The 12545-nt window shown below is 50.2% G+C and overlaps 1 protein-coding gene across 2 annotated transcripts in view; it reads left to right on the forward strand.

The window, feature by feature from the left end:
- Positions 1-12545, forward strand: part of USP43 (ubiquitin specific peptidase 43) — a 76850-nt gene that overhangs the window by 4975 nt on the left and 59330 nt on the right. For both annotated transcript variants that reach the window (XM_062216008.1, XM_062216009.1), the window contains exon 2: positions 5009-5140. In XM_062216008.1, the coding sequence (XP_062071992.1) occupies positions 5009-5140 (132 nt within the window). The remainder of the gene's footprint in view (positions 1-5008; positions 5141-12545) is intronic.

Raw genomic sequence — 12545 nt, forward strand, 5'->3', positions numbered from 1 at the left:
ATTAGCCTCACTCTCCCATTTTTTAAAGCAGACTTTTTTTTTTTTTTTAAGGATTTATTAATTTATTTGAAAGAACATCAGAGAGAGAGGGAGAGACAGAACCAGGGAGAGAAAGAGGAGAGAGATCTTCCATCTGTTGGTTCACTCCCCAGATGGCTGCAATGGCCAGGTCTGAGCCAGGCAAAAGCCCGGAGCCAGGATCTCTAGCTGTCATGCCCATGTGAGTGTCAGGGACCCAACGACTTGGGCCATCGTTCGCAAAGCACTGCCTTTTGAAAACCAGGCTGCCTTCTCTTCATTGTTCTCACGTATGTTTTAGAAGTGCTGAGCAAAATTGTAAGATGTGAAATGGAGATGGAGTTAAACATATTGAACAGAAAGAGTTCATAAATGGTTCTAGAAATCCATGTTCTAGAATTCTTGCTGTCACAAATGAGGTCAGGTACAAGACAGAAAATGACCAAAAGCAATAATGGGTAGAACCTATAAAATTAGGTGCGGGCATTGTGGCTCAGTAGGTTAATTCGCAGCTTGAAATAGCCAGCATATCCCATACAGTTGTGCCAGTTCATGTCCTGGCTACTTTGCTTCTGATCCAGCTTCTGCTAACGTACTTGGATGATGGCCAATGGGTGACGGCCCAAGCGCTTGGGCTCCTGGCTTCTGCCTAGCCCAGCCCAGGCTGTTGCAGCAGGTGGAAGATCTCTCTCTCTGTGTCTTCCTCGCTCGATCTCTCTCTCTCACCCTCTGTCACTGTGTCTTTCAAATAAATAAATCTTAACACATAAAATTAGATTTCATTCATAAAAACAACCAGAAATATGAAAATAGCTAGGAATAATTTTAACAAGAAATGTATTAGAAAGTATCAGTGTTTGAAAGAGAAAACACACCCACCCATACACACACACACACACAGATCCATACCACGTTACAGGGTAGAAATACCAAATGTTGCTTTTCATCCTTCCTAAGTTAGAATTTAGCTTTCATGCAGTTCCAGCACACTTGAATAGACTTCCTGTGGAAATGTCTTCCGTAGGAATCAATGGGTTTAGTTTTTTTTTTTTTTTAAAGTATTCAGCACATTTCTGCCAGATACTATATAACTGGATATAGACCAATAAGTATCCATGTTCAGTGTAAAAGAAAAACCTTGGGATATATATATACAAACATGAAAAAAACTGCCCACAATCCCATCATTCTATGATACTCATTTCTTAAAGCTTTGTCATGTTTCTTCCTTTTTTTTTTTGAAAATATATTTATTTATTTGAAAGATTTATACAAAGAGAGGAGAGGCAGAGAGAGAGGTCTTCCATCCACTGGTTTACTCACCAATTGGCTGCAACGGCTGGAGCTGCGCCGATCCGAAGCCAGGAGCCAGGAGCTTCTTCTGGGTCTCCAATGCAGTTGCAGCGGCCCAAGGACTTGGGCCATCTTCCACTGCTTTCTCAGGCCATAGCAGAGAGCTGGATTGGGAGTGGAGTGGCCGGGACTCAAACCGGCGCCCATGTGGGATGTTGGTACTGCAGGCGGTAGCTTTACCCGCTACACCACAGTGCCGGCCCCCTGATTTTTCCATCTATCTATAAATATAAAAAACTCAAATATACATATTTGCACTCTTGTAAAAGAATATTTATTTCCATTCACTTGAAAGGCAGAGTGACAAGGAGAGTTAGAAAGAGAGATGTTTTCCATGCACTGGTTCACTTCCTGAACACCAAAACAGCCAGGACTGAGCCAGGCTAAAGCCTGTAATTTCATCCAAGTCTCCCATATGAGGGGCAGGGGTCCAAACATTTAAGCCATTATCTGCTGCCTTCCAGGGTGCGCATTAGCTGGAAGCTCAATCAAAAGCAGAGTACCTGTGACTTGAACCAGGTACTCTGTTAGGGATGCAGGGTCTTTTTCTTTCTTTCTTTCCTCCTTCTTCTTCTTCTTCTTCTTCTTCTTCTTCTTCTCCTTCTCCTCCTCCTTCTTCTTCTTCTTCTTCTTCTTCTTCTTCTTCTTCTTTTTTTTTTAAGGTTTTATTTATTTGAAAGGCAGAGAGACAGAGAGAGAGGTCTCCCATCCACTGGTTCACTCCCCAGATGGCCGCAATGGGTGGAGCTGTGCTGATCCGAAGCCTGGAGTCAGGAGCTTTCTTGCAAGTCTCCCATATGGGTGCAGGGGCCCAAGGACTTGGGCCATCTTCCACTGCTTTCCCAGGCCATGGCAGAGAGCTAGATGGGAAGTGGAGCTGCCAGGACTCAAACCAGCTCCCATGTGGGATGCTGGCGCTGCAGGTGGCGGCTTTACCCGCTATGCTACAGTGCTGGCAGGATGCAGGGTCTTAACCACTGGGCCAAGTGGCCACTTGAGATCGTCATGGTCAGCTGGAGGGAAATAGATTTCACGGAGAAGACAAGAACGAAAGCAAAGACATGGACTGTAGAGGCAGGAAGCAGGTGTGGGATACCTGAGTGGCTTGTTTCCTTGCAGCTTTGATGTGCACAGGAGAGCGGAAAAGGGCATGTATTGGGGCCAGAACCCAGAAGGCGTTGTGTCTGTTGGATGGTGAGGAGGGGAGGAAGGAAGGATTTGCCTTGTCCAGCAGGGTTGTAGGAAATGGCCTGGTCCACCGTGAGTGCAGTGGGCTGGGTCCTCCTCAGATGGGTGCCAGGTCTGGGTCTGTAGTACTAGGAGTCTTGCTCCCTGGGATGCTACCACACAGGAAGCACAGAGCCGTCTTGGGTGCCAGAGCCCAGACTGCGTGACAGCCGCTGTGACAGCTGACGGACCTGAGCACCTGAAAGGTTGACACCTACATCAGTTGGAAGAGCGGGCCTCAGGGCTCCTGAGATCATGCGGAGAGAATGCGGGTCCTGGGAGGAGGGTATCAGGGGCGGCTGTGGGTAGGGATGCCCAACGAGATGCACCACACCTGGTTGGCTTGAAGTGCAGATAAACAATGATTTAGGACAAATACATCCCCAATATTGCACGGGACATTGATTCCTGGTTTATTTGACATTCAAATTTAACAGGGTGTCTTCTATTTTTATTTGCTAAATCTGGCAGCTCTTGCTTGGAGGTGAAAGTGCAGGGAGATCTAGGGGGAAGAAGCCAAATGAATGTGGTTGGAATCAAGATTTAGAACCAGGCTTCTCATTAATTAGCTGTGAAGTATGCTTCGTTGCATCCTAAAAGTTTCCTTTAAATCTCAAGGAAAGATGAAAAGAAAGGAAGAAAAGCAATCCCAGGCTGTCTGATTTGACTGGCAGCGGTGAGGATTGTGCCAGTTACAGCCTTGCTCAGACTGGTCCCTTTGGCAGGCACAGGATACACCTGCCTTGGATGCAGCTGGAGCTTAGCTCTGTGTCCGAGAGTGGGACAGACAACCATCAAATGCCACGAGCATACCCAGAGAGGGAGGCCTGCCTATGTTCGGATGCTCAGACATAATGCACTCATATAGCAGGAGAGCCCCGGAAAGATCCCCATGCAACTGCTAAGAGAGCCTGCAGGGGGCGGAGGCCAGGCAGAAGAAAAGCTTTCATAATCTTTCCTTTATATATTTTTGAGTATGCACTTGTACTACCCTTGAAACCTATTTTTTTTTTTTAAGATTTATTTATTCATTTGAAAGGCAGAGTTTCAGAGAGAGAGAGAGAGAGAGCTCTTCCATCCGCTGGTTCACTCCCCAGATGGCTGCAACGGGCAGGGCTGGGCCATGCCGAAGCCAGGAGCTTCTTCAGGTTTTCTGTGTGGGTGGCAGGGGCTCCAAGCACTTGGGCCATCTTCTGCTGCTTTCCCAGGCTCATTAGCAGGGAGCTGGATTGGAAACAGAGCAACCTGGCCTCTAGCCATCCTGAAATGGGATGCTGGGTGTCGCAAGCAGCCAACTCATTGCCCAACATGGGCCCCTGCCACAAACTTTCAGAAAGCTGGACTATCCATTTATACAGGCAATGACAAAACTATTGCAGGGTTTAACAGAAGGACAATGGAGAGGGGTGGGGGTGGGGTGGCAGTGGCTGCCATTGTGACACGCGTTAAGGTGGCACAGGGTAAGCTGTTGCCTGAGACTCTGGGAGCCCATATGAGTGCCAACTGAAGGCAGCAGAAGATGGTCCAAGTGCTTGGACCCCTGCTACCCATGTGGGAGACCCAGATGGAGTTGCTGGCTCAGCCCTGGCCGTTACAACCATCTGGGGATGGGGAGCGAATCAGCAAATGAAAGATTCTCTCTCTCTCTCTCCCCCTCTCTCTGCCTGCCTCTCTCTCTCTCTCTCTCTCTCTCTCTAACTCTACCTTTCAAATAGCTAAGTACATCTTTTTAAAGGGAGGAAGGAGGTGTAGCAAATGTTAGAGCTTCAAAGGCAGGGGTCTTGTCTCTTCTGGTCATTGTATCCCGATCCCTAGAGTAATGTGTAGCAGGTGGGAGGCACTCGATACCTATTTATTTCAGGGCTGGCCCAACCATTTCTGGATCTAACCACAGAGGGAGGGGTTTGTGTGCTTTAGAGAGAGGCAGTCAGGGAGCCACACTTAACACGTTTAAGGAAGTCAGTTTCAGCGTCAGTTTGGTGGTTGCCGAAGAAGAGCGAGTTGAAGCCGTGGGAATGAATGAGGTCAGTGTGGGAGAGAGGGGAGGGTGAGACGGCTGTTCGGCTGCGGGCTGAACAGAGAGAGACAGGTGGGAATAGGCCGATGGAGGGAAGACCAGTGGGGCATGGCACCCCAGCAGTCAGAGGTCAGGCGCTTCGGGAAGACCAGATGGCCAGCAGGATGGAGATGTCCAACAGCCAGGGCATGCGGTCTCCGCCCCTCCAGAAATGTGGTGCCTTCTCCTACACAGAGAACCCTCATCCTGGCTGCATTTTGCGACAGGCTTCAGCGCGCAGTCCGTGTGCACCCCGTGCTGCCTGCGTGTTGTCATCTCGGGTCCTAGAGACCGCCAGGCAGCCTCGGAGGTGGCAGACAGCGCGCGCCAAGCCGACCTCTGTCTTCCTTTCAGAACGCTGTTTCCAAGTATGGCTCTCAGTTCCAAGGGAATTCCCAGCACGACGCCCTGGAGTTCCTGCTCTGGCTGCTGGACCGCGTGCACGAGGACCTGGGGGGCTCGTCCAGAGGGCCCGCGTCCCAGAAGGTCGGTCAGTCCGCGATCGGTTTCCTTGCTGCCCGACCCGGTGGATTCCTGGTGCCCCTCGTCTCGGCCCTGTTTGTTTTCTGGAAGGCGTTTCTTCCAGCGTGGTGTGTGTCGAACCTCCCCGACCCCGGGATGCAGGGACCAGCGCTTCATCGAGGCGCAGAGTTTGAGAAGCCTGTTCTTGGCCCGAGTTCTCTCCATTAGCGTGGTCATCTGAGCCGGGAGCTCTGTTCCTGTTACTTTCAGACGATGCCATTTCAACTCTACCCTTGCTTTCTCAGACGTGTGTCTCACAGAGCAATGATTCCTAACCTTTTTTCTCACGCATGTAGAGCTCAGGATGCATGCGCTTTATGTGTGTGCCTTCCCATTCCTATGTCTTTATTACTATTATTAATTTTACAAAATTTATTTGAGGGGCTGGCTTTGTGGCGTAGCAGGTTAAGCCTTGGCCTTGACGCTGGCATCCCATATGGGCACGGGTTCGAGACCTCACTGTACTGCTTCTGATCCAGTTCCCTGCTAATGTACCTGGGAAAACAGTGGAAGATGGCCGAAGTCCTTAGACCCCTGATACCCATATAGGAGACCTGGAAGAAGCTCCTGACTTCAGCCTGGCCCAGCTCCAACCATTATGGCCATTTGGGGAGTGATGTTGCAGATAGAAAATCTCTGTCTCTCTCTGTTTCTGTCTGTCTGTCTGTCTCTCTCTCGCTGTCTCACTGTCTCTCTTCCTCTCTCTGTAGCTCTATCTTTCAAATAAATAAAAGTTTAAAAAAATTTATCTCAGAGAGTGCATGTGAGAGTGTGCTTCCATCCACTGGTTCACTTCCCAGGCCTGGAGTGACCTGGGCTAGGCTGCAGCCAGGCTGGGGATGAAGCTGGGAACTCCGTCCAGGTCTCCCACCTGCAATAGGGACCCAACCCAGGACTTGAGCTACCAGAGTCAGGAGCTGGAGCTGGGTTGTGAAGCCAGGCACTCTGTTGTGGGACTGCAGTCATCCTAACCTCGGGGCTCAACACCTGCTCCCAGCATTCTCGGGATTTGGTAAAACCCCAGATGTGTGGGAGGAGGAAAGTGCTACCGTAATTTGTAATTGGCACAGTGAATTGATACATCAGCTGGGTTCTTTCTGGAACTCGCTAAATAGACCTCAGTGATGGGTTGTGTTCTTATGCCACCGCTTTGTCTCCCACTTAGAGAAAGATTGCAGGAAGTTGATGAGAACAGTATCCAGGAGTAAATATACTGTAAGGAGAAAACTGTTTTATGAGCTTTGGTAACAAATTGATAACATCTTACTTTCCGTATAGCTCACGGCTGATTTAGATGTGGCTATGAGACCTGCTTTCTTAGCTTTTCTGTTTGTTTTACTTTTAGTTGGACACTTTGTTCCCCTTACTCTCAGGAGTGCACTAAAATCCTTGTAGCAAATGTTTAGGCCCTGACAGGTGCGCTGTGGCGTAGTGGGCTAAGCCTCCGCCTGCAGCACTGACATCCAATAGGGGTGCTGGTTTGTGTCCTGGATGTTCCTCTTCCGATCCAGCTCTCTGCTAGTGCACCTGGGAAAGCAGTGGAAGATGGCCCAAGTGCTCGGGCCCCTACCAGTGCAGGAGACCCCGAGGAGGCTCCTGGCTTCGGTCAAGCTCCAGCTGTTGCAGCCATCTGGGAAGTGAACCAGTGGATGGAAGATCTCTCTTGCTATCTCTCTCTCTGTGTGTCTGTAACTCTGCCTCCTTTAAACTCTTTTTAAAAAGCAAATGTTTAGGCCTTTGAAGTGTCACCTTCCTGTCCCTTTATTATTTGCCCAGAGCCCAACATTCTAGAATAATAAAGAATGAATGGCCCAGGAAATGCAGTCTTTTTTTTTTTTTTCTTTTCCTGTTTTAAACTCTTATCTTTCAATTTCATTCTATTTATTTATTTGTCTGAAAGGCAGAGTGACAGGGAGAAAGAGGGAGAGCTCTTCCATCCACTGGTTCACTCTCCAAGTGACTGCCAGGCCAAAGCCAAGAACGCCATAGGGGTCTCTGTGTGTGTGGCAGTGGTTCAGATACTAAGTCCATCTTCCATTCCTTTCCAGGCACATGAGCAGAGAGCTAGATTGGAAGTGGAGCAGCCAGGTCTTGAACCAGCACCTTTATGAGATGCTGGCATCGCAGGCAGTGGCTTTACCTACTATGCCACAGCACCAGACCTCCTCTTTCTCTTTGAAAAGTGCAGTTTGCAAGGCTGGAGTCATGATGCAGCAGGTTAAACTACCACCTGCGGCGCTGGCATCCCATATGAGAGCAGGTTCAAGTCCCAGGTGCTTCATTTCTGATCTGGCTGCTTAACTTTTTTTTTTTTTAAGGTTATTTATTTGAAAGGCAGAGTTATGGGGGGAAGGGAGACATATCTTCCATCCACTGGTTTACTCCCCAAATGTCTTCAATGCCCAGCACTGGGCCAGGCCAAAGCCGAGAGCCAGGAGTGTCATCTGGATCTCCTACATGGGTGCAGGGGCCTGTGTTCCTGGACCATCTTCCACTGCTTTCCCACGAGCATTAGCAGGGAGCTGGACTGGAAAGTGGAGTAGCTGGGCCTCGCACTGGCTCTCATATGGGATCCAGCGTTACAGGTGGTATCTTAACTCTCCATGCCACAACACTGGCCCCAGGCTGCTCCACTTCTGAGCCGTCTCCCTGCTTACGCTCCTTGGAGAGCAGTGAACAATAACCCAAGTACTTAGGCCCCTGTCACTCATGTGGGAGACCGCAAGAGTTCCAGGCTGCTGGCTTCGGTCTGGCCCAACCCCGGCCATTGCCGCCGTTTGAGGGGTAAATCAGTAGATGGAAAATCGATTCTCTCTGTCTGTCTGTCTGTAACTCTACCTTCCAAATAAATAAAATAAATTTTTTTTAAAAAAACCTGCAACTTGAAACTCTAAGAACATAAACATGTTGCATGGCTTACAAAAGCTGAGTGACCTTCCAAAAGCAGCACAGCGAAGAAGGCATTGAGTCTGGGTTCAAGGCCGTGGGGGCCTGGCTAGAAAGCTTGTTTTCTTGTTTTAAAAAGCCCCGCCCCCACCCCCAGTGACTCCCAAAACATACAGTGAAATAAAACCAATGATCCCGGGGCAAAACCTGGGAGGTCTGCACACTCTGAGCTTTTGCAACTTCCTCTGGGTTGTGAGATTACTCCTTTACCTACAGTGATTTTCTGTTTGTCTTGTTCAGACCCTCTTCGCTGCAAGCTTGCTATGGTTTGAATACTATGTGTCCTGTGCAAAGCTCACAACGAAACTTGATTGCCGATGCCAGAGTGGCAGAGGAGAACAGGTCACGGGGCGCCACCCCCATGAACGGGGGAATGCGGTTCTCGCAGGTGTGGGTTAATTGTCCTGGGAGGAGTCCAGCCCCCCCCCCCCCCCCCCCCCCCGTCTTGTGCACCTGCGCCCTCCTCGCCCCTCCCACCATATAATGATGCAGGATGATGTCCTCGCCCGGGGCCAGGGTCTCGCTCTTGGAGTTCCCAGCCTCCAGAATGGTGGGGAAATACAATTCTTTCCTTTGTAAATTGCCCAGTCCACAGTATTCTCTTACAGCGGCATACAGCGGGCTACAACAACGTCTGAAATTTAACTCGCTCCAACTTAAGGAAACAGAATTTATTGGCTTTTATGACTCGCAAGTCCAAGGGTTGAACAAGCCTCGGATAGGACTGGATCCAAGCGCTTGGGCGGTGCATCTGGGTCTTTGACTCTCTTGTCTCTTGCTCCTGGCTTTGTTCTGAGACTGGCTGTGCCCACATAGTAGCAGGAGGCCTTCTGCAGAGCTCATAAAACCTGCAGAGCTTGGGATTCCAGAAGAAACTCAGGGAAGAGTCTGGTTGTCCCAGCCTGGTTCACCTGTTCATTCCTGGGTCTGTGGCTGGAAGAATGGACTGTTCTGTTTGGGCGCACCTGAGTCACAACCATGTGGGGTGAATGTGGGCCAATGAGGGATTTTATAGGACTCCAGTTTCTGGGTTGCTTCCCCCAGAGTAAGGAATGCTGAGTGGATAGGTGTAGGTAGGTAGGTAGATGGATGAATGGAGGGGTGGATGGATGAGTAGATAAATGGGTGGATAAATAGATGGATGGGAGGATGGATGGATGAATGGATAGATGTGTGGATGGATAAGTGGATGGATGGATGCATGGGTAGATAGATGGATGATAGATGATAGATAAGTAGATAGATAGATAGATAGATATTGCTACTATACTGCATATTCCATGTGTTTATTGGGAACACGTTTTGGAATCAGCATGATGTATTTAAGAATTTAAGAATCCGGGATGTTGTTTGTTGAGTGTTGGCTGTGACCTTGGCGTCTGAATCCAGTGCTTTTCATGCTTCACTTCCTGACACCGGTGACCCTCTTGTGTAGTTGAATACGTGGTTATCATGCTTTAACATCTATCGAATGACTCCAAGGTTGGGGTAGTTTAGGCTCAATAAGTTGCCCAGGGCTGCTCAGCTTCTACTTGGTGGACACTGAGTTGAACTTGGATCTGTCCTGCAAACCCAGGCTGCTGGATTCCTTATGAGTGTCTCATGACTCCTCAGTTCCTCCCAGGGGGAGAGAGGCAGGTGGAACCCTCCCTGCAGTCTATACAGGAGAGGCCTCGTATCCTGTTCTCCCCCACCTCTCTGCCTGGCGGCTTTTCCTACCTGGAAGGTAGGTGGATAGGCAGCCTTTCCAGGTGCCCTTTGGTTTTCTTCTTCAATCCCGTGGCAGCAGGAAAAGTCAGCGGCCCTCAGGGTGGGAAGGAGCACAGAGAGACTAAGTAACTTGCCCCACGTCACTCAGTTCACTGGGAGAGGCAGGAGCTGAAGCTAGAAAATGCAGCTCTCTTCTAGGGCTCTTTAACCGCGTTGATTCTGGCATTTGTGGCTGCAAAATCCTTTGTTGGGAAGAACTGTGCTGTGCATTTTTTTAAAAATTATTTTATTTATTTGAAAGTCAGAGTTACACAGAGAGAGAAGGAGAGGCAGAGGCAGAGGCAGAGAGAGAGAGAGAGAGAGAGAGAGAGAGAGGTCTTCCATTCTGCTGGTTTACTCCCCAAGTGACCGCAATGGCTAGAGCTGAGCTGATCCAAAGCCAGGAGCTTCTTCGGGGTCTCCCACGTGGGTGCAGGGCCCAAGGACTTGGGCCATCTTCCACTGCTTTCTCAGGCCATAGCAGAGAGCTGGACTGGAAGAGGAGCAGCCGGGTCTCGAACCAGCACCCATATAGGATGCTGGCACTGCAGGCGGTGGCTTTACCCACTACGCCACAGCGCTGACCCCCCAAGCCTTTCTTTAAGAGAACATTGAGTTGGTTTAAGCCAAGAGGGCTTACCAGTAAATCTTTTTAACAGCTTCAGGACCCAAGTGAAAGCCACCACACTTGGGCTTCCAGTGTCCGGGATTGGAATCTCCCTTGACGGTGTTCTCTGCACTGCAGCCAGAGCTTCCCAGGAAGGGAGGAAGATGCTGTCACTCCCCTGTTTCATTCTCTCCAGTGGCCTCCTCCGCGACACCTAGACAAAGCCCCAGACTCCTGTGTGGTGGACAGAGCCTGCCAGCCACTCCGCCTGGCTGCAGACCCCTCTGCCTCTCACTCACCGTCCTTGGCTGCACCTGCTGTTTTCTGTCCCTCTGTGGGCCAGGTGTGTTAGCAGTGTGGCCTCGCCCAGGCTAGACCAGGGACTGGCTGGTGGCCAGAGAGAGGGGCGTACCCAGCCCTAACTTCCACCCGACTAAACCGGGAGAGACGTGTTCATCTCTCTGGGGCCCAAGCCTCTCCTGAGGTTTGTTCTTGGGTGTTGGACTGCCCGTGGCAGCCTGGCTGCAAGTGCTTGGCGGGGAAGAGCAGAGTGGCCGTGTTACCTGGTGTAGAACTTGGTTCTCCCTGTGTGGGAGAGCTGCTGCCCCTGCGCGTGGAAGAGCTGCCACCCCTGCTCAACTCTGCGGGACTTCTTTTTGAGGTTATTTCTGATTTCAAGACACAGGAAAGCCATGTAGCTGATTTACTTGAAACTGGGACAGATTGCACAAGGGCCACTTTGCTCTCTGTCACTTTAGCCATTCTCAAACGTTGTATCCTACAGAAAGGGCTTATTTTTACTACCCCTAAGTATGAACACAGAAATGATCTTCTTAGCAGTCTGTTTTCTAGATAATATCACTCTTTTTTTAAAATTTTTTTCTTTTTCCTTTTTTTTTTTTTTTAAGATTATTTTATTTGAAAGTCAGAGTTACACAGAGAGAGAAGGAGGGGCAGAGAGAGAGAGAGAGAGAGAGGGATCTTCCATCCACTGGTTTACTCCCCAGTTGGCTGCAACAGCCGGAGCTGCGCTGATCCAAAGCCAGGAGCCAGAAGCTTCCTCCAGGTCTCCTATGTGGTGGGTACAGGGCCCCAAGGACTTGGGCCATTCTCCACTGCTTTCCCACGCCATAGCAGAGAGCTGGATCAGAAGTGGAGCAGCCGGGAATTAAACTGGCGACCATATGGGATGCTGGCATTGTAGATAGCAGCTTTACCTGCTATACCGCAGCGCCAGCCCCAGCACAGAATCTGTTGTCATGGTGGGTTTTTTGGTTGCAAGCAACAGCATCCAGCATCCTTCAGACAAGAAGGGAACTCATGAGAAGGTGAGGGAGGAACACGGGGATTCAGGACAAGGATGAGGAGCCAGGCCGGGAACATCAGGAATCAGTTTCAGGGCAGGACCGTGTCTCCGTGGCAGGACCTCTCGCTGTCTTTCTTGGGTCCTCCTGCTAGAATCGGTGTTTTCTGCCTTTCGGTCACTATGCTCATGACCTACCTTCAGGTCAGAAGCATCACATCAGTGCGTCAGCGTAGCTGGGGTCATAGACCTACCACTTGGAAGAAGCTGCCAGGACCCCTGATTACAGAGCCCCCCGCAACCCAGGGGCTGAGTTCCATGTTCCAAGAAAGAGGAGTGAGTCTTTTTTTTTTTTTTTTGACAGGCAGAGTGGATAGTGAGAGAGAGAGACAGAGAGAAAGGTCTTCCTTTTTGCCGTTGGTTCACCCTCCAATGGCCGCTGCGGCCGGCACATCATGCTGATCCGAAGCCAGGAGCCAGATGCTTCTCCTGGTCTCCCATGGGGTGCAGGGCCCAAGCACTTGGGCCATCCTCCACTGCCTTCCCGGGCCATAGCAGAGAGCTGGCCTGGAAGAGGGGCAACCGGGATAGAATCTGGTGCCCCAACCGGGACTAGAACCCGGTGTGCCAGCGCCGCAAGGCGGAGGATTAGCCTGTTAAGCCACGTCGCCGGCCGAGGACTGAGTCTTAAGAAGCCAAAATACAGCAGCAGCCGCCGTGCGTTCACGCCATTGGCTCCGTCTTAGTTTTCTGTCCTTATAGCA

This window comes from Lepus europaeus, chromosome 18, assembly GCF_033115175.1.
Source record: "Lepus europaeus isolate LE1 chromosome 18, mLepTim1.pri, whole genome shotgun sequence".
Lineage (NCBI taxonomy): Eukaryota > Metazoa > Chordata > Mammalia > Lagomorpha > Leporidae > Lepus > Lepus europaeus.